Source organism: Halichoerus grypus, chromosome 11 (assembly GCF_964656455.1).
Source record: "Halichoerus grypus chromosome 11, mHalGry1.hap1.1, whole genome shotgun sequence".
NCBI lineage: Eukaryota > Metazoa > Chordata > Mammalia > Carnivora > Phocidae > Halichoerus > Halichoerus grypus.
The window spans coordinates 104489984-104512743 of record NC_135722.1 but is presented as its reverse complement, the minus strand read 5'-3'; the positions used below and the strand labels follow the sequence as shown (position 1 = coordinate 104512743).

Below are 22760 nucleotides of genomic sequence, written 5' to 3'. Positions count from 1 at the left end.
TTAAAAACAGAAATCCCATACCATCCAGTAATTTTACTACTGTGTATTTACCAAACACAACAAAAATATTAATTCAAAATCATGTACATCCCTATATGTTTATTGCATCATTATTTACATTAGCCAATTAGGGAAGCAACCTGTGACCACTGATAAATGATTAAAAAGCATTAGTATATGTATCATGGAACATTACTCAGCGGTAAAGAAGGTTAAGTTCTTGCCTTTGTTGACAGCAGTCATGCACCTCCAGGGTACTAGGCTAAGTGAAATTTGTCATCCAGAAATAGATAAATGCCAGAGGGTATCACTTACATGTGGGATCTGAATAACAAACCAACACAAATAGACTTATAAACACCGAGACCAAACCAGGATTGCCAGGCTGGGGGGGTTGTGGTGGGATTAGCACAATAGGGGAAGGGGATTAAGAGGTACATACTTCCAGTTCTGAAATAAGTCCGTCACGGTGATATAAAGTACTGCCTAGGAATACAGTCAACAATATCGCAACCATGTTTTATAGGGACAGATGGCACCTTACGCTGTTGAACGCTGCATAATGTCTAGAATTGTGGAGTCAACTCTACACCAGAAATGATTAGAACATGGCATGTCAACTCTACTTCAATAACAAATGTTCTAAAAATGGCATTGCCGGTATTCGCGGTGACATGCCCCATTCTCCGGAGCAATTACCACGCTCGGACTTCACGAGTCATTGGTCTACTGCTCACCTCCCTACGCTGGAATAGAGACTCCATTACGGCAGGGACTGGATTTACTTGAAGCTCAGTACATAGAGGATGAGCGAATGGACAAAGTTCTTCGGGGGCCATATTCCAGGCATCACCTTAAAAGGTGTCTAGATCTGGCTGAGGGAGCACAGCTTCGGCGGGGGCTGGGGTCCAGGCTCCACACACCTGCACACACTCTATGTCTCAGGGCGGTGGGTCCTAACCCTGCTCTAAGGCCATGAGCTACTTGGTACCCAGTTCTTCCCCGGGACCCCCCGCTACCTCCTCCTCGGTGGGCAAGAAGCAGAAGGCACAGAGAAGACTAGGTGGGAGAGCCTCGGGGCCTGGTTAGGAATGGGGCCATGGCCCCGTACCCTAGTGTCTGATTAGGAATTAGAAGGGTAGCCCCAGAGAGCACAAGGACCTGGAATGTGCTGTCCAGAGCTGAGCAGCACCTCCCAACAGAGCAAGGAGGCAGGTACCCAGGCCTGGTGACCACACGTAGCAGGTGGTATAGAGTAGGGCACGGTGACTTTCTCCAGCTAGACCATCCACGGGAGTCACCGGGAGAAAGAGGCAGCTTTTACCCCCAGACATGGTTAGTCACCGCAGGCTCAGACTCAGGACACACCCCAGAGTCCACTTGTGAGGACGGAGTATGAGCCACCGGTCTCATGACCATCCACACACTCGGGGTCCCTCCTGGTCCCTCTCAAAGCTCCCCCTCTCCCTCCTGGCTGGCTTCAGAACCAGGCCAGAGCCGGAGAGAAGGCAGACGGGGGTGGGGAAGAGACACAGCAGCGAGGCTCGCCGTGGGAGCAGCTTTCCTGGAGGACAGCTGGCAATTTCCAAGTCTACCCTGACTTACCACCTGCGTCCTCCCCGGCCCCGGACACGGCGATGGCCCTACACATCCTCACTGCCAGGCGCAGTCATTCATCAGAGCGGACACCAGCTCTCTTCCGCTCTACCTAGAGCACCTTCTGGAACAGGCGCTCAGGGCTAGGAGAGCAGGCTGCCCCGGAACAGTGCGCAGCGAACATCACGGAGTTCATTTCAGCCAAACGGAACCAAAAGCAGGTTCTGAGCCGCTACGGACTTTATTTGGGGAGAACAATATAGGTCATAAAAATCAATTCATTCCTTTATAGTGGTAGAAATTTAAGTCCAGAGAGGTTAAACGAGTTGCCCCAAGTCACACAGGAGAAAATGGTGGAGTAGGACTTCAGGGAAGGCTCCTTTCAGACCACAGGGCCACCCGCTGTGAGGACAGACAGGAGAAGGGACTCACACTTACTAAGGTTGGTTGCCTTCCCCTTGGTCTAAGCACCACCCCAGGAATGTCTCAGTAGGTGTGGGGGTCCAGAGGTCTGCGTGCACACGCCTCCCCCCAGAGGCACCGCGAGGCCTGCCCGGGTGCAGGGAGGAACGTGCCCGGTGAGCCGCTCTTCCCGCAGGCCGGGGAGGGGGCTCCATACCCAGCTCAGCCCCCTTCCTGCCCTGCCACCACGCCGTAACCCGCTCATGTCTGCATGTCATTGCTTTCCTGTCACTGGGCCCCCTCGAGGGCACAGGCCGGCCTGCCCGCAGTCCTCTGTGGCCGTTTCCCCGTGCGGGGGCAGCCGGGGGGAGTGGCTCGGCCCCCCGTGCACCAGGGACACAGCACGGCGGGCAGGGGTTCCCGCTCACGCCACCGTGGACACTGGGCCCGGGATGCTTGCTGGCATCCGGCTCCTGCCCACTAGATCCCTGTCGCGCCCACAGCCCAGCGCCTGACAACGGAAAATGCGTCCAGACGCGGGCAGCGGCCCTGTCCCCGTTAGAATTCGAGACAGCACTTATCCGAAGGGGCGTCTAGTGACTGGGAAAAGCCAGCGAGACTTTGGGGGATACGTGTTTTCTTTCTGGTCTTGCTTTCATTGTGCTGGTGCTTGCAGTTTTTTCGAAGACTCTCCAGACTGTGCCCTAATACGCAAATGTTGGTATCTCATATTTCAAGGACAAGTTTTCAAAATGCACCAGCTTCCTCATTACCGAGAAGCCCCAGTCCCATGTCTATCCGCGCGGTGCCTACGGGGTGTCACCAGAGGACAGAGGCACGGGCCTCTCCGATCGTGTTCTGAAGCGGGCATTTCGGGGCTGATTTACGGCTGGCACGATTCATGTCATGTTCTACTTAGAACAGAAAGGAGTATAATTTATAACCACTTGTTCGTCCCCAAGGCTATGGGTGAAGGAGGATATTGATTTTTGGAGTTACTCACACTGACCAGAGGTTCGCTGGCTCCAGCCTCGCCAAGGACGCCCCGCTGACTCAGACAAGCATGAGAACATTCGGTTCTGGAGACGGGGGGCCAGGAAACAGAGCTCCCTCTGCAAGCCCCGCGGCTGCAAGCGTGGCCCCGGCCCAGCAGCCGGGCAGCGCAGCCTCGCCTGGGAATTCGTTAGAGATACAAACCCTTGAGCCCCGTGCCTGCCCGGGCATCGGAAACCCTGGGAGTGGGGCCCAGCGCCCGTGTTTTAACAAATCGTCCAGGTGACTGGGATGCACGATAAAGTGAGAACCGCTATAATTCACTGAGCCGTAAAGTAGGAGAATCAGCAGCTGAAGGCCATAAGGTCCCCTTCATCACAGATGAAGCCCGTGCTGCAGAGCGTGGGCTTGTACGGGGGCGACTGGGCCTCCCGGGACCGAGCCACACACGGACAGACTTACCCTCGCGTGGGGAGCCCGGCCTGCCTCTGAAACCAGGGCACGGGGGGCCGCCGGTGGTGCGGGCTTCCCGCAGAGAGCCAGCTCCCTACGGGGGGAGGGCAGAGAAGCACGGGGTACCCCCCTCCTCTCCAAGCTCACCGGTCAAGCAGCTCAGCCCACCTGCCTGGAGAGAGATCAGGTGGGCCGAGACGCAAGAGTGTCATGCTGAGTGCTGCACGATGCCCAAGGAGGGAGACGCCCCCCCCAACGCGTTCCTTAACACACTGGTTGTGGACGATCAGTGACTGGAAGGGACCAGCTTTTCTCCCTTTTGGTTGCTACGCCCCCGTCAGCTTTGCCTGAGCAGGACCGGGGTCCAACACTTCCCAAGGGCCAAGGGGAGCACTTCACAGTGGGTGTGGGCTGTTGGAGAAGAAGGCGGCTTCTCCTTCCCACCGGTCTGTCTCAAGGACAGGTGTCAAGTGCTGCTCTCTGCTCAACAGAGCCCGGGAGGAAAGCCAGCCAATGGGACGGACGAAGTGAGAGCTGGGTCCCTTGTCTCCTCACCAGTGGCTTGAGGGGGTGCTTGGACTTGCGGTTCCCTGAATGCGGTTGTTAGCATCTGAAAGTAAGTCAGCTTCCTAACTCTCTCCCGCCTCTCCACGGCCCATTTTTACTATCCCCGTGACCTTCCCCCGTAGCATGGAGGGTATGCTGCTCCCTTCCCTTGGCCGAAGGAGGAGAGACTCGGAGAACAGAAGGGATCTCAGAAATTATTCAGGGCAAACACGGCACTTGCCAGCAGGATCGGGCGCCGAAGGCTGGAGAGACACGGCCCGGCCCTGAGCCCCCATCAGGCCGAGGTGTGAGACCCCAGGCGGGAGCTCCCCCACCCCACAGCCCCGTCAACAAGCTTGGGAAGCTTGGCCACACCGCATGCTCCGTAACGGGGCTTACTGTTACCATGCTCTCACTGGGGCCACTGATAATTTGTCACGTATCTTTTTAAATAATCTGCCCCTCCCCCCGCCCCGTATCAGGGATCCTGTTTAGACTGTGTGTGTAGAAAGGTCTGGGCGGTGTTACCCCGCGGGAATTCGCGGTGGACACCGAGCCTTCTCGATCCGTGGCCCCCAAGCCGCAGGTTCTGAGGGATCTGTTAAAAGGTGAAGAACAGCTTGGGCCCCCCGTTCCGATGGTTATCTGATCAGCGGTTCGAAGGGCTCGACCACGTGATTTCCTCAGGCACTCAGTCCACTTGTTTCAATACAGAAAAAGTAGTTTTTCAAATGCTGGCGTAGGACCGGCCACTTCCAGCCCCCACCTGCATCCCAGGTGCTGACAGGTTTTACGTTTCACTTGGACTTCGTTTATCATCGAGGAGGAGCCTGAGAAACAGCAATTTGATGAGAAACCACAATGTATGTGATTCTCTTTTAAGTTCTAAAAATGCCTGATAACCAAAGATTTCAAATAAATTATGAGACCAGTTTGGGGAAAAATTCTCCTTGATAGGACAAACAGCATTTTACCTGCCAAATAAAGAGGTTATTTGCTTATGTGTCCCCTTTAGGAGGACACTTTCTTTTTTTAAAAAGATTTTATTTATTTGAGAGAGACACAGCGAGAGAGGGAACACAAGCAGGGGGAGTGGGAGAGGGAGAAGCAGGCTTCCCGCCGAGCAGGGAGCCCGATGTGGGGCTCGATCCCAGGACCCCGGGACCATGACCTGAGCCGAAGACAGACGCTTAACGACTGAGCCACCCAGGCACCCCAGGAGGACACTGTTTCTAAAACAACTTGACTCGGTACCCTTGAGAAACATGGGGGACAGATGCAAAATTCAATATCATGGGGTGTATTTTGCGTGTTTTTTTCTGAAAATGTTTAAGAGGTAACTTTGCACCTGCAGGTGTCTGCCACATAACTGGAGCCCAAGACATTCTTGGAGGGACTGTTAACATAGCTCAGAAGGCAAACTGTCACCCGATCCCCTGAGCTTCAGTCCTTGGACGTTCGAGCCACCCCAGAGCACCAGGAATGGTGCCCCTTAGTGATTTAATAATGCTGCTTCACATCCCAGCTCTGCCACCACACTCCTCAAGCCTCCTTTTCCAAACACCGGCCGACTCCATACTAACACCCTGTGAAATCGGAGAGGATGAGAACCGGAGCCGGGGCCTTCTGGGAGGATGCAGAGTCAAGTGGAAAGGAATGCCCCAGGCTGATGTTAGAAGGTATTTATTGCTACACGTATATACAATTATACAAACAGCCCAGACAGGAAAGGGAATGTTGTGTGGAGCTCTCCGGATTCCACAGATGTGCACAAGTCAGCAGCTGTATGCCACAAAGTTTGCTCTCAGTTCAAAGCCAAAAATAAGTCACATACGTTTTTTTGAAAAAAGTGGAAAATTCTTGGAAATTCTCTCCCTGTATCCCTCCTTACAAGCTAGTCATGCAGAAAAAGGTGGGTTTTCAGAAGCTAATGCCTTCAGGCATCTCTTTAGGGGGTGGTGCCTTGAAGACAGGGTACAAGGGCTGCCGGCTTGGGGCGGCAGGGAGCAGGGCCGAAAGCCCCAAGTCCTGGCCCACCTTTCTAAGGTCTGTCCCTAGGAAAGGCAGTCAGGAGGGGAGAGAGACAGAATAGCAAGAAAGGGAAAACCAACAGTAAACTGAGACTCAGTGAAGAGAACCACCAGCAAGAGTCCTGGTGGAAGGAATGCTTGTCCATCTGCTTCCCGCTGGGATTCCGGATTCGGAACATCAGGCAGGTCTCGGTATGTCCTTACCCGACAGCTCGCCGTGTGTCAGACGCCAGGGACCTGCGTGAAGACAGACAGCCAACAGGAAGTCAGGCAAGAAAGAAGACTACACTTAAATAGGATCGTACTAGGGCTGAAGAGGGCACAGCCCCAGACATCCCCCCACGTGCTGCTGGATTGTGCAGCGGGGACAGAGCTCAGGATACGCAGGGAAGTACAGGCCGCACCAAAACACAGGGGCTTCCGCGGAGCCTACGCTCGGACCGTGGCCCCGCTACCACCCTGACCTCAGAGGGGACCTAACGGGATCTTGCAATGCTCAGACCCAGAACTGTGAGGTGGATCCGAGACCCTGGTAGAAACACACCCCTTTCATGTCACGGTTCCATAAACCGTTGTGACAGGAATCACAAGCGAGCCAGCCGAGCAGCCTGTGGGGCAGACGCGCCCCAGCGTGAGCAACCCTTATCTACCGCAGCTCTGCCTTCCCCACCTCAGGCCACTTCCCACTCAGGGTCCAGCGGGAGGGTCTGCAGATCGGGTCTAACACAGCCCCCGAGGCTCAAATCGCCTAGCACCTCAGGGAAAGGACAAGGCCTGAAGGATGAGAGCAAGAAGTCTGGGAGTCTGAACACACAGACGACAGAGCCCTTGGGGGCTGATGGGCAATGTGGATCCCTGCAGCCCGAGGCTGTAGGGCCTCTATCCCTGAAGAAACCAGTCAGCTCTGACTTGTCCGTGGCTATAGATGAGCCTTTAATGCCTCATCACTGTAATCCCATAGGCTGACTTCTGGTGGAGAAGCCCTAAGGACGGGGGGAGGAGGGCCGGAACCACTTGGAAGTCCCTGTCCTTCCTCCTGGGTCAACAGCATCGTAATCAGCCAGAGAGGGGCCCAGCAAGTTCTTCCAAGGCTGCCAACTTTGGGACATTTCAAGCTGAAGGATGTGGCGATTGCCAACTCCTTTGATCCTTTAATAAATTCATGTATGGATAATTCAAAAATCTCTGTCATTTGATCTTGACTTTTCTGGTGAGTCATGCAGAAACTTTCTTTTCCTACTTCTGATGACAAGAGCACAGAGTTAAGCTCAAAGGATTCACTCTAAAAAAGCAAAAACATTAACAGGTGACAACCCATGAGGAAAACATTGCAAAACATCAAGTAAATTTTAAGTTGGGGTTTTTTTTTTTTACCCATCAGCAAACAAAATGGAAAGAGTTACATAAATTCCTGCAATGGAAGAAATGGTTTAAAGGCAAGTAGCTGGGAAGGCTGCTATTTGTGGCTATGTATGGAATGTTAAGAACATGTCTGAAGGAGGGATTTTAGCTCAGATCCCGGGAGTAAGACAAACTGGACTCTCCCATTTTATAGCGTCTACACCACTTTCAAAACGATGACAGATGGGCGTCACGCCCTTCACGTGGCCTTTGACACAGTGGCAATGTTTCAGTGATGTCACGGAATGTCAGGGATGCTTGCAAGACCTTAAACTCATTTCAAAGCAATCCAAAATTCAAGGCCAAAGAAGCAAATCATTTCTAAACATTCCCACCCGGAACAGAACATCCATGATAACTTTTTATGTCACATTAAAAAAAAAAAATCTAAAAGATAATATTGTTATTACAGACATTTATTCCACATCTTAAAGTATTACCTCAAATATATTCTCATACAGCTAGAGGTAGGTTTATAGAACTTGGGGAGGATTAATCGGCAATTTGGGGGAACTCAAATGTATCATTCAAGATCTACAAAGTAAACGTCATTGCTGTGGTTTTACTTAGAAATGGGATGGGTCAGAACCATCTCTGCCAAAGAAATTAAAGAATTTCAAAACGACCCGCTTCAAGGTAATCATGTTGATCCATGATTTTAAAGTATTTCCAAACTGAGATCAATGCAGAACACTAATATATATATATATATATATATATATATATATATATATATATATATACATTTTTAAGTATATCTGAATTCATTTTTATTTATTTTTCATTCATTTTTAAGTATATCTGAATTTTTTTAGATAAGAAAAAGCCTCCCAGCAGCACACAGTGTCCTATGTGGGAACTTGCGCCGTGATACTCATTCCACATCACAAAAGAACAGTCTAGAGTAGCATGTCCCATCAGTTCACATAGTTTACAGATAAAATCTCATTTTATCGACGTCAAAATCATCACATCAGAGGAAGATGTTCTTGACTGGCAGAAAGCCCAAGAGAGTTAAACAACTGAGAAAGAACCTGAGGGGGTGGAACTTGAAGCCATAATGGTGGGGGCTCTTCTGGGGGAGCTCCTTTGGGAATTCACGCCACTAGATTAAAGGCTCTGGGCTGTGGATGCACAAATTTGGATTTTATGGGGTCCTGCCAACATCCTGGCAGGTGTCATGGAAAGGTAGGCTGGCCCCGGCCGCCAGTTGTACTTACCCAGCGAGGGAGGGAGCCTTCTTCCTAACCGTTACATTTGCTTTATACCGCTTTGGCAAGAACGCATCTGGAACAATGCATACAGTTTGGGTCCCCACCTTTCAAAAGAGACATCAAGGGGTTAGGAAGCACTCAGCAAAAGAACACAGAAGGAAGTCAAATAGTACAGAATGACAGGAGCACCCTTGTCATCCTGGATCCGGGAGGGCCTGCTGGGCAGGCAAAGGGCCAAAGCGATCTTCTTCCTAAGTTTTAACTTTTTTTTTTCCAATCCAGTCTTTGAATCTCTGCTATTACAATGTGGAAATAAGAATAACTTCAAATGTCCCTTTTAAATGGATGCTAGAATTCTAATAGTTGTTACAATTCCACACAAATGAATTGGTTTCACAAGAATAATGATGGATCTCAAAGTCATACACACCCAAGTTTTGTAAGTATTAGAATAACGCTGATCAGATTTTATATTTTATTTAAGGTTCCCTCGTGATTAATCTAGGCACTCCTAAAATGTCCTTTGGGCACCAACCACTTACAGGCCCAAAATTCATGGTGGTGCCTCCTTTGAAATCAATAGTTGATGTCTTTTTCTTTTTTTTTTTTAAGATTTATTTATTTGAGAGAGAGAGAGAGAGAGCAGGGGGGAGGGGGAGAGGGAGAGAAAGTCCCAAGCAGACTCCACGCTGAGCACAGAGCCCCGTGCAGGGCTCAATCTCTGACACCCTGAGATCATGACCTGACCCGGAACCAAGAATCAGTCACTTAACCGAATGAGCCACCCACAGGACCCATTGCTCTCTTTGATTAAGCAAATTCTCAGCAGGCTACACCTCCCTGCCAAAAGACTGGGATGGGTTAAGACCAAGAACAGTAAAAACCACCTCCCCCACAGCCACGTGGCCCTGCGGTGATTAAAGAGACCAGTGTCAGCCCTACAGTCCCCGGTCTGTCTTCGTCAGCTGATTTACCTGCCATTCTCAGGGATAGCCCTCAGAGACACCAAAAACGAGGTCGCAGTGAACTCTACAAAGAAACCACTAAACCAGCCAAGCTTATCCATGCGTGAGTTCTCTGACCTGGGAGAGTGTTGCGTACGGTACTTTCTACGCTGTGGTTCAAGCAGTTGGAAATGCAGGTAATGGCGATCTCTGTCTTACTGATCAGTTATGTGCCCAAAGGGCATCTGTGGGGGGCTGTTTCCCATGGAGATCAATAGTAGTGCAGTGTCCAGGCAGTTTAACCCATGATGAAACACTGAGGCTTTGCACTAAAATACAGTAGAAACCCCAAATTTGTCAAAGCTAGCAATAAAGGAACACATTATTAACAGTTTTTTAAAACTTTCAAATTTTTCTATAATACTTGAACTTGATGCTAAACTGGGCAGAATTAATTAGATGATTAAGTAGTACTTGAAATTTGAGAACATTTTTAAAGGGAACTTTAAGTATTTTCAAGGACTTTGAGGGTTAGCAGAGCTGGAACTTTATGTATCAGATTTCATTAAAAAATATGTGCTGTATTTTTTTTTCCTTAGTCACCAGCATTACTTTTACCATGATTAACCATAATTGAGGTAGATTTACACTCATAAAAGAAGCAAGAAAACTAAGGAAGGAAAAAAGAATGATTTGCATGAGTATATCGAGGAAGTACGGAAGAGCAAGTGAAAAGGAGGATGGGAAATATAAGGGACAAGGGAGAAAACAGAATTAAATGACGGGTGTCACTGTTAACAGAAGAAACTAAGAAACTATATCCATATAGTTCCCTAAAAGAAACAGGAAGATATCAAGTCAGAAATTTCAAAGTGTGCCACCAGGTGGCACCATGAGATTAAAATAACTTGGTAGAAGACCCCAGCCCTTGAAGGGGAATGAGGGGGTCGATACCTATGAAGGGACAGGATTATTAAAAAAAGAAACTCTAGCAAAATAGGCATATGTATATAAAAGGAAGTTTCATTAACCTGATAAAGGGCATGAACCAAAAACCGAGAGCAAACACGTCCAGGCAAATGTTAGAAGCAATCCTCTTACATCAGAGACGAGCTTCCACTTAAGTCCAACATTGTATCGAACATGTCAGTCACGTTAGCTCGGTAAGGTAAGACAAAGAAATAAATGTTATAGGGACTGAGAAGACAGACTGAGAACTGACATTATTGGCAGGTGACTATTTATGTAGAAAGCCCAAAAGACTTCACAAATTATTAGAAACAACAAGAACTAAACAAGGTTCCTGAATATAGGGTCAGCAAACAAAAATCAATTTCATTTCTATATACCAGCCACAGATAGTTTTAAAATGTAACTCTTAGACGATGGTAAAAATGAAGATACTTAATAAGAACCAACAAAAGATATGTAGGATCTTAGGGCAAAAATGTACACTTTGCTGAACGGCATAAAGGAAGACATCAATAAATGGAGAATTAGAACATGTTCCTGACTAAGGATATTTAATATTGTACAGATGTAACTTCTTCCCAAATTAATCTAATTAATATTAATTATTAATACATTTCCAAACAAAAGGTTTTTTTCCTCATATAATTTATTTCTTTTTTGTTGTTGTTGTTAAGATTTATTTATTTTAGGGCACCTGGGTGGCTCAGTTGGTTAAGTGACTGCCTTCAGCTCAGGTCATGATCCCAGGGTCCTGGGATAGAGCTCCCTGCTCGGCCGGAAGCCTGCTTCTCCCTCTCCCACTCCCCCTGCTTGTGTTCCCTCTCACACTGTCTCTCTCTGTCAATTAAATAAATTTAAAAAAATCTTTTTAAAAAAAATATTTATTTATTTTAGAGAGAGAGAGTGAGCAGTGGAGAGTGGCAGAAGGAGAGGGAGAGAGAGAGTCTTAAGCAGACTCTATGCTCAGCACAGAGCCCCACGTGGGGCCCCATCTCACAACCCTGAGATCAGGACCTGAGCAGAAACCAAGAGTTGGACGCTTAGCGAACTGCATCACCTAGGCACCCCCAATTTAAATGATTTCTAAAATTTATGTAGTACAAGGGGTGTCTGGCTGGCTCGGTAGAGCATGCAATTCTTGACCTCAGGGTTGTGAGTTCAAGCCCCACATGGCATGTAGAGACTACTTAAAATACAATAAAATTTATGGAGTAGAACGAAGGCCCAAAAGGAGTCAGGAGTTTATTATTAAAACAAGGTGGAGAAAAAAGAAAGCTCTACCAGATATGAAGACTTGTTATAAAGCTAAGGCTATAATTAAGACAGAATGGTATGACCCCTAGAACAGAACAGAGACTGCACATGTAGATTCTTGACATAGGTAAGAAGTGGTGATGCCTCAGTGGAAGAGGGATGGACTGTCAAATCAAGTATTAGGACAACTGGTCATCTAGATAGAAGAAAAATGAATCATACTTCATACCATACCCAAAGTTACTTCTAGCTGGACTACAGACCCAAGTGTAAAAATAACAAAACATTTAGAAGAAAATAGAAAAACTGCAGAATACCTTCATGACCTCAAGGAAAGGAACCATTTCTTAAACAAGATACACACCAAAAGACTGCCAGAAAATCATAAGAAAAAAGATTTATAAATTAAGCTACAATAAAATTTAAATTTTTATCCATCAAAAAACCATAAAAATGTGAAAAGATGAGGTACAACTTGGAAGGAGATAACTGTAAAACATTTTAAGTGTCAAAAGATTAATAACCTTCTGTGAAGCCATTAGACCAAGATAAAGAAGGTAATAGGAAACAAGCCAAAAAAAATAGTCCTTTCAAGGAAGAGGAGACATGAAAGGCCCATAAATATGAGAAAAAACTCTCAATTATATTAGTAATCAAGAACATGCAAATTAAAAGCACAGTATGATACCATTTTAAACCTATCAAACTAGCAGAAGTTTAAAAATTCTAGTACTATCACACATGTAGTAAAGATGTGAATGTACCTTTACTTTAGAAAGTAACTTGATGGCTACATAGTCAAGTTGAAAATGGACGTAGCCTGTAAGTGAATAATTCCCCGCCTAGGTCTCAGCCGCAGAGATACTATTGCTCACATTCAGTAGATACATGTACAAAACTATGTCTATATTGTTCGTAAAAAATACTAGAAACAAGACAAATGTGCATCATCAGGGGAATGGATAAATTGTAGGACACTCATAAAGTAAACAGACTCGCAGCAGTGAGAATGAACCCCTGCCATAGTCAGCAAAATGGATGTGTGTATGTCCGTGTGATAAAACTACATAAAGTTCATATTCATGCAAAACTAGGTATCACATAAACCAGACATCATATTGCTTGTGGCTACAAACAATGTAAAACTCACAGGCAAGGTTGACGTGATAGAGGAAGGCTACCGAATGTCAAAGTCACTGGCAACGTACTATTTTTAAAGCTGATACATGAGGGGCACCCGGGTGGCTCACTCGGTTAAGCATTTGACTCTTGATTTCAGCTCAGGTCATGATCTCAGGGTGGTGAGATCGAGCCCTGCATCAGGCTCTCACTCTCCCTCCGCCCCTCCCCCCACAAAAAGAAACCCTGATACATGAGTATTTTATGTATACACAGACCCTTTACAACAGGGGTTTGCACTGTGCAGGGCTACTTACAGGCGGATTTTTTTTATACAGTCCAGTACTGTAAATGTATTTTCCTTCCTTATGATTTTCTTCTCTCTAGCTGATTTTACTGTAAGGACACAGTATGTAATATACATAACATATAAGATATGTGTTAAATGACTGTTATTGGTAAGGCTTCCACTCAACAGTAGGCTCTTAGTAGTTAAGTTTGGGGGAGTCAGAAGTTGCACATGGATTTTCAGCTGAGCAGGGGGCGGGCACCCTGAGCCCCCATGTTGTACAGGGGTCATCTGTATAATATTATAATATATAACATGTATATTCCTTGATATTTCTCCTAGGCACATTTCTTTCCCTAACACTGTGGTAAAACATTCTCTAGTTTTTAAGTGTTTAAAATAATCAGAAATCAATGGAGGAAAAATACTACGATAGGAAATTAATAGATTTGGTACCAATTATCTTTGTTAAACCATTAGAATTTTGAAGGTCTCCAAGAAACCATCTAGGTAGAAAAGTCAATAGTTACTCTAAGGACACTGAGTAAAAGCAACCACGTTATTCCCAGTGTTGGGCACTCTCGCGGCTGAGTCGGTGCTTCTCACGAGTGGTCCCAGCACAGTAGTATCAGCCTCACCTGCTAAAAATGCAAGTTCCTGGACCCCACCTGGACTCACTGAATCACAAACTTGGGGAGGGGGTCCTGCAATCAGCATTTTAAACAAACTCTCCAGGTGATTCTGATGCATGCTAGTGAGAACCACTGCTGAAAAACAAAACAAAACAAAACAAAACAAAGAACAAAAAACTTTTCATTCCAGCAAAATAAGACCCCTCTATGATCAAATAAAATTCTTGACAGCCAGGAAAAACACACCACTGGCCTTTGGAAAACATGACTGATTTTCAAATCCTTTAATTTCAGGGGTCATCAAACCATGGCTCATGGACCAAATCCAGCCCCCCACCTGTTTTTTGTAGAGACCATGATTTGTAACATACATTTTTTTAATTGAGAATATTTCGTTAATACATAAAAATTAAATGAAATTCAGATTACAGTGTCCATACATAAAGTTCTTTTTTAAAAAGATTTTTATTTATTTGAGAGAGAGAGGGAGAGAGAGGGCATATGAGTAGGGGGAGGAGCAGATGGGGAGGGAGAGAGACAAGCAGACTCCACACTGAGCAGAGCCCCAGGGGAGCTCAATCTCAGGACCCTGAAGTCGTGCCCGCAGAGAAATCAAGAGTTTTAAGCTCAACGGACTAAGCCACCCAAGCACCCCATGCATAAAGTTTTATTCGAAGGCAGCCTTGCTCATTCATTTACATATGCCTATATTTGGCTCCTTTTATACTACATTAGCAGAGTTGTGTCATTGTGATAGAAATATTTGGCTGGGTGGCCCAGTTGGTTAAGCATCTGCCTTCAGCTCAGGTCATGATCTCAGGGTCCTGGGATGGAGCCCCGCATCACCGCTTCTCCCCTGCTTGTGCTCTTTCTCTCTCTCTGACAAACAAAATCTTTAAAAAAAAAAAAAAAAAAAGGAAACTATTTGGCCTACAAAGTCAAGAATATTTATTATCTGGACCTGTACAGAGAGTTTGCCAACTTCTGCTTTTATTCAATAATTAGAATCTACCAATCTGAAAGCAAAATCCAGGTGATCATAGTGATTTCTTTTAAAAATACAATTTTCATTTTAATTCTGCAGGCAAAAATCTAAGAGCTCAAAGAATCATAAGGAAAGTAAAATAAGATCCATTTTTATCTACAAAGTACATCAAATAACTCACACAGAGCATCTGGAAAATGTTATTAATGATGCTTTCTCTCTTCAAACATCCTAACAAGTGACAAAGAAGTGACTGGTGAATTTTAATGAAACACTGTCATGCCAAATTCTGAAAGCTAATTTAGTAATCCCCTCCTGCAGACCTTCACTCAGGTGGTTAACTTCACCTGTAAGCCTGTCTTGAATGCGGTACACGGACTGCATTTCTTGGGCTTTCCTCTCTTCCCCGGATGGCAACTCTCCTGACAAGAGCCTTCTTCCCTCTGATCCTCAACCTCTTGAATTTCTTCCAGACTGAGTTTAGCTCTTATCACTCAGGACCTACTCATTGAGCTCCTGAAAATTTTATTCAATGCCTGCTGCGTGGCTGAAGCAGCCTGTTTCTATCCATATTCACCTTCACTTCTCGGATTCACTTTCCTCTGGATGTATGAGATCCCTTGAGCATAGATCCTTCTTTTGATTTCCAAGGCTTTAACACTCAACAAAAAGAAAAGGATGCTCTCTCACCCCCACAAGAGTAAATCATGTATTTCAACTTTAAGTGATATTCACCTTATCTTGAAAATGAGAGCACTAAACTCTTGGCAGGTTGGTGTTAGTAGCCCACACAAAACAACTGAAGAAATAAGTCTGGTCTTCAACTTTGTGGGGTTTGATCATCAGGTCACTGTTACTCTGTATTCAACTTCATATTTAAAGCATTCTTCTTTGGCCTTTAAATTAATGGCTACATCCTCTTTGAGCCACGCAGACAAGAATATCCACCAAGGGGCACTATCACACGAACATATCTCACTTGGGGAAGTCGTGTTTTGTAGTTAGGATGTGGGCTTCTGAAGAAAACCAAATGAAAATGCAGACCATGCCACTGTGGTTATGACTTTAGGCAGCTGACTCACCCGTAAAATGGAATCACGCACCTACCTTCAAGGACAGCTGGGACGTTTAGGACATCTTTGTGTGCATCAGGGAAGGTATCCTTTCCTCCAGGCAGATGCGACCCTGTGTGGCCCCAGGGTACGTGCTTGCTGAGTTGTGTGCACACTGAATTGACACTTGTCCCTGCGCCTCTGCCTGAAGACTTCTGTGAGCTGTGATCTGGCTCCTTCCCAACTTCATCTGACACAACACTCTCCTCTGGGCTCACTCAGCTCTGGATATACACTGCCCTCCTTTCTGTTCCTTCAACAAGTCAAGCCCTTTCTTGCCTCTTGTCTTTGCATACGCTGTTCCCTCTACCCGGAATGCTTTAAAACAAAGATTGTAAATTGGTGTCCAGTGGGCCACTTTTGGCAAGCAGATACATTATTTGGTTTACAAAACATTTTCTAGGGGCACTTGGGTGGCTCAGTCAGTTAAGCGTCTGCCTTCGGCTCAGGTCATGATCCCAGGGTCCTGGGATCGAGTCCCACATCGGGCTCCCTGCTCAGGGAGGTGTCTGCTTCTCCCTCTGCCCCAGCTGGTGCTCGCTCTCTCTCTCAAATAAATAAGATCTTTAAAAAATTTTTTTTTCTGAAATTTTTGAAATAGCTGACATGTAAAATTTAGGAGATTTCACATAAAAATTATATTTCAACCTAATGTCTCAAGCATTATTCTTTGAATGTTCTTTTTTTAAAAAGCTGCTTTCTGGCTTATTTTGGAAAACCAGCAGGTACAGCAGCAGTGGGCCTACTGCATCTGAGACGCTGCTGGGCTCCACAGAGCACGAGATCTGGTGATGCACCAGCCCAAGGCCCAGGGCGCTCCTTTGATCCCTCCCACGTTTGCATTTACCATCCTGATGTAAATAAAAGAAAGGAAGAAGCTGGCCTTCTCTTCTTTCAGGGGGTAACTTACATGCCACCTCCTGAAGAGGCTTTTTCTGACCATCCTATCCCTAGTTATCCTCATATTCTCCCCAACTCAGTTGCTTGTTTCATAGTATTGATACAAATTTGCTGCTTTTATAGGTCAAAGATGTTGGAGTGGCAATTTCACATAATTCAACCTAATTCGCACACTTTCAATTACTCTGCTTGTGTTTCATGTATTTCTATAGAAAGTAAGTCCATGAGGGTAAGGATCTAGTCTTACTGACTCTTACATTCTCAAAGACCAATATGTACACGATGCCTGCCAGGTACCAGGTACCAAAATATCTGGATGAATAAATGCAAGGACTCATCCCACCAAAAGTTCCTTAGCAGCTCCAGAACATACACAAAACCCATTTTCAGCTATCCTGCAGTCCCTAGAATTAGCCCAAGTTAGAAGTGGACTTTCCTAACACACACCCCAGGGCCGTCCTGCCACTACTCAGCACTGCCCCCTACTGGGCTCTAGAGCAGGCTTTAGTCCCAGACTTCAGCCCCTGCCCACAGCTGATGCCCCTAATTCTTGCATTAGAAACGATTCCGAAGGCATGACTTTTCCTGGAACCCCTATGCAAACAGCACTGAGACCGCCACTGGACATCCACTGAGATGTCCCCTCAGCCTTAAACGGAAGCCTGGGGGGGGAGGGGTTGGTACTCGTTCCTGAGGGAACTGCTGACAATCACCGTCGCCTCTATGGGCCTGCAGATGTCCGCAAGAGGCCGGCTGCTGCCTAGATCTTCATATGTGTTCTCTAGTCTGCTTGGCTCGTTGTCACACTCTTAACTCTTCGGTTTCCTTCTCCAGACTATGAATCTTTGAAATTATCGATGAATCCTCAAGATTCTTCAAGTACTTAACAAATGTTTAATGACTAAAATTATTTGAGTAGGTTCAATCATTCACGTGCCACACGGAGCATCCCCAGAAGCGGTAAACATGGACACAGGTGTTCATTTGCTGGACTTGAGCGGGGTGTGGGGGAGGGGCACGCCGCTGTCAGCTTCAGACGTCTGGAGGTGACAGAGGACACTGCCAGGAAGAGCATTTTCCTGCTGTATGCATAGGTTTGTGGGAATGCATTCCAGAAGACACTGTGCAGTTCAGTGGGGAAAAAAAAGGGACAGTGCTTTTTTCAATTATTTTCCTGTTGCAAAAACCAGTGTACACTTTAAATCCAGTGACGCTGGCGGTGACGCGTGCCGCCCACATGCCTGCCGTGGAGTGACTGTGCAGCTCTCTGTCGTACTCTTCTATGCTAAACCCAGTCTCTCTCCTTACACTGCACCCTTGGGGAATTTCATGGGACGTTCTACCAGCATTCCAAACTTAAGCTGTCCAAAAAGAAACGTCAGGGGCACACGCACAACTGCTTCCTCTCATGGTTTTCTAGGCTTCACGGCTCCACCTTCTGAAGCTCAGACTTCATACTTCTATAAACGGACAATTCCACCACAATCGCTCTTTTTATGCCTTCGTGTATTTGTATATGTAGTTCCTTCTATCTGGACAGTCTTCCAATCTTTGTCCCCCTGATTAGGAACAACTCGATTCTTAAAAGACTTGGCTTAGGGACCATCTCTTCCCTGGAAGCCTCCAGCAAAATTCGGTGCCTTCCTTCGGAGCTCCCACACTTCCTCCTGTTCACTTAGCAGATCCGGCAGAGCCCCGACCACGTGCCCGTCATTGCTCTAGGCACGGAGCACCTACCGCTGCGCCCAATTCCTGCCTTCGCGGAGCGTACATTCCAGCAGCAGAAGGCTGACGATAAATGATGCAGTCCCTGACTTACTGAGTGAAACACATTCAGTAGAAACCACACTTGAAAATTTGAATTCTGTAGGCTAGCAGAATTCCCCTCCTCCCCCGTGACGCTAGGCAGCCCCGCGATCATACTGACGACCGTCCTGTACCAAACTATGCTGTCCTTACCTTCAGTGTAGTATGCAGCCAATTACATGAGGTAGGCAACATTCTATTATAGAGTAGCTTTGTGTTAGACAACTTTGCCCAACTGCAGGCTAATGTAAGTGTTCTGAGCCTGTCTGAGGTCAGCTAGGCTAAGCCAAGATGTTTGGCAGGTTAGGTGTATGAAATGCATTCTTCACTTAGGGTATTTTCAACTTACAATAGGTTTATCAGATGTAACCCACCATAAGTTGAGGAAGATCTGCATATAAACAAATATAAGCATATAGTATGTTAGATGGTAAGTGCTACAGAGAAAGATAATGGAAAGAAATGTCTAGGGAATACTGGGAAAAGTCAATTTTAAATAAAGTGGTAAGGGAAGGCCACGTGAGGGGACATTTACGCAAAATCCTGGAGATCACAAAGAAATAAATTATAAAAAATATCTGGGGGAAAAAGGCATACCAACAAGCTGAGGTAATAAGAGCCCTGGCTAGTTTAAAGATTAAGAAGGGAGCCAGTTGACTTCACTTTAGTGAAAGAAGGGGAAATCAGTGAGGTCCAAGAGCAACAAGGTACCAGATCCTGGGCTCTGGACACCACCGAGAAGATTATGGCTTTTAGTCTGAGATGGAAAGCCCCGAGGATTTTGAGCAGAAGTGGTAGGGTCTGACTTCCCTTTTTAAGGCTGCTGTCTTAACAGACTAGAATAGAAAGAGAAGAATCAAGAAAACCCATCAGAAGGCTCTAGCAACAATGCACGCAATCCTGGAGTATGGAACAGGGTGATAGTTGTGGAGGATGCATTAAGTGGTCATATTCTGGGATATATTATGTACTTTGAATGTCGGGCCAACAGGTTTTGGTTGGGTTGGGTGTGGGTATGAGAGAAAGAGAAGAGTAATGTATACGGTCAAGGTTTGGGCCTGATTCACTGAAAGAATGGACTTGCCCTCCACTGACTGAGAAGAGGATGGAGGCAGGAACAAGCAGGGGCAGCAGAAAGAGCAATGGAAAATGGTGACCACTACAGACTTCCGGGCCCTTCTGAGAAATCAGCCTAGAATTTAGCGTGAATCTCATGGAAAAAGGGGGAGAGGGAGGCCACAAACCACAAAGATCAATGTTTCTTCTATCTAACATAAAATACTATTAGCACTTTTGAAAGAAATCTAGGCTCTATACCCCCACACCCAATTATTTGTGGCCCAAGAAAATCATTTAAGAACTAGGTCAAAGTTTATAGGCACAAGAGCAATATCTGAAAAGAAAGTTCTGAAATCAAAGGACATTTTACTAACTTCAGAGAGACCACGTTAGCACACTAAGAGAAGACTACACATACATTGTAGCTTAGAAGATATTCAAAAAACACTAAGCTGATCTACCTCCTTAAAACTAAAAAAAAAAAACCTCGCAGCATCAAATTTCTTTGTAATACTTTTGTTATTATTCTTTGGTGTCTTGCTAAAGCACCTTATATCATTAAGTGTTTTACAATGACCTGAGCTTGTCGTCTGCTGTTTTAACAAAAGTAGACAAATACAAACTTGAACCACTGAGGATGTGGTGGCAATCAAAGGAAATTAGGAACCAAAATCCACCAATGTACATTCAGAAAACCCTACCCTGTTGATTTTTTAAGTAACATTTTCTGACTACAGAATTTGAAGAAGTCAGAGAAGTTTTAATTATTGGCAGATCTTTCTCACTTGGGGCACCAAAAGTGAAATGTTAAGACCATTATAGCTGGGTCGCCTACCTGTTAAGTAAACCTGATATACAGAAATCCAGTTAAGGGAGAGGAGAAGTTCTATTTTCCTATTAAAGGTACTTCCATAAGCACATATTACTATTCAAATTTGTTCAATGTAAAAAGGACACCCACAACATTTAAGTAAAAAATAATTTCCTGCAATTTTGGAATACCTAAAATACAAAAAAGATCTTATGTCAACTTACCTCATCCCCTAGGCTGTAGCACAACTCCTTGGAATCAAACACAAGCAGTGTTTGTGCATGAACACAAGACAGTATTGTTTGTAACGGCAAAGGGTTGGTAAAAACGAGAATGTTCACCCGCAGCTGTGGCGCTTCCGTACAAAGAAATGCTGCAGTATTTCTGCACCGATAGGTGATGGTTTCCACAATACAGTGCGCAGCGAGGAGCGCACACCCACGTGTGCAGAAGGCTCGGACGTACGTGAGCCACAGTGAGTACGTAAGACGCGCGTGCTCGTACACGTCCAGGTCGCCTCGGCAGGAGGTGCAGGGGGAAACTGCGACCTATGGGAGGAGCTGGAGGAGCAGAGGACCCAGAAAGAAGTCTCACTGCTTGTTTAGCGCTATCCTACTCTATCTACTGACTCGTGCCATGTTTCACCTATCACTTATTTTTTTAAAATTCTAATGATTTAACTCTTTAAAATAAGTCTGTAGTCACAGGAGCTAAGCAGCACCTACAGTATAAAGTACCCTTAGAATCTGGCAACTTCAACATGATAACACTGGAAGCCAATGAAAAAAACACTTTTCCTAAAAATATTTGTAATTTAATACCACTTTTCTAGTTTTTTAAATTTTGCTTAAGCATGGTGAAAGTTTTTTTTTTTAATAGAAAAGGAGGGAACTGACAATAACTTGACCATTTTAGTGCTTAAAAAGTCTCCAAAGAAAAGTAACCAAAAAATCCTGAAATACCTGTTTTCTGATGGCTTTGCTATGATACAAGCTATTGTCATTATAAATTTACAAAACTCAACACAATTAACCAGAGTTTCAGAAGAAAATTCTACCTGGGGCGCCTGGGTGGCTCAGATGGTTAAGTGTCTGCCTTCGATTCAGGTCATGATCTCAGGGTCCTGGGATCGAGTCCTGAGTCGGGCTCCCTGCTCCTTGGGAGCCTGCTTCTCCCTCTGCCTCTCTCTCATGAATAAATAAATAAAATCTTTAAAAAAAAAAGAAAATTCTACCCGTACTGCTTGAGGTAATATGTATCCTAATATTTACTTAAGGTTAAAAAAAAAAAAAGTTTTGTAGTAAAAAATGCTAACTTAATAGCAAGTTAAATACAGTAGTTATTAACAGGGCTATGAAAACTTTCATTAATATTAAATTATGTGTCAATACTGGCTATTCTAATATAAACCATTATTAATAACGTTGCTTATATTCAATAAACTGTCATTATAAGAAAATCGGACACACATTGGATATTAAGGAATATGCAACTCCTCAGTGGCAGAGAACCAAGCTAACAAATAGTATTAGCTACCCTGCCTCGTGATGAACGTATAACCTTCCCTGCTCCCCACGCTGCTGTAATTTTACAAATGGAGAAAACACTTCCCGGCCAGATCACTCAAGTCAATATCATGCTTCTTGTTTGCTAATTAGCACCTACTAAGCAACCTCTAACTCAACTCCCAACTAACTTCCACACATTTTATTGCACCTTTTCTTCTGCTATTTACTACTTGACTTTCTACATCTCAGTTTGGGCCCATGTCTCAACTCCATGACTCCACTTCAATTTACACAACAGAGTCAAAGGCTGTCCGCCATCCCCCAAACAGTGCTTTACAGAAACAGTAACTGCTCTGCAAATCCCTGGCAGAGTGAATGGCAGTATGAATGCGTAAGTATATATGTAATAGTTTTACCACTTTATGGAAAAAAAACATCCTGCCTTGTTTCCCACTCGGCATTCCTTTCGTAACACCATTAAACTGAAAACCTTTTAAATTTCTCATGTCGAAGGCCTAAAGCACAATGGCTCAAAAATAAAAGACAGTAGAGAACATTTTCTTACCTGAAGACACCAGACCAGTAATCTAGAAGATATAGTCGCTTCCAGTCTTCCTAATGCTTGAGAACACCCCAAAAATGTTAATGCCAATAATCCCCCCTAAAGATGCAAAACTACTTTTCCAATGAATACATTTTCTACACATTTTGATGCAGAGCCTTTAATATAGTCT

At 45.3% G+C, this 22760-nt stretch overlaps 1 protein-coding gene across 6 annotated transcripts in view; it reads right to left on the bottom strand.

Moving 5' to 3' along the window:
• Positions 1 to 5657: 5657 nt before the first annotated feature.
• The window catches only part of RDX (radixin), a 97498-nt gene continuing 80395 nt past the window's right edge, over positions 5658 to 22760 (bottom strand). For 5 of the 6 annotated variants that reach the window (XM_078059032.1, XM_078059030.1, XM_078059033.1 and 2 more), the window contains 2 exons: positions 8642 to 8739; positions 5658 to 6257 (listed from right to left, as the gene is read on the bottom strand). In XM_078059032.1, coding sequence (XP_077915158.1) covers positions 8673 to 8739 — 67 coding nt within the window. In that variant the 3' untranslated portion in view covers positions 5658 to 6257; positions 8642 to 8672. The remainder of the gene's footprint in view (positions 6258 to 8641; positions 8740 to 22760) is intronic. The other variant, XM_078059035.1, reaches the window with a different exon arrangement.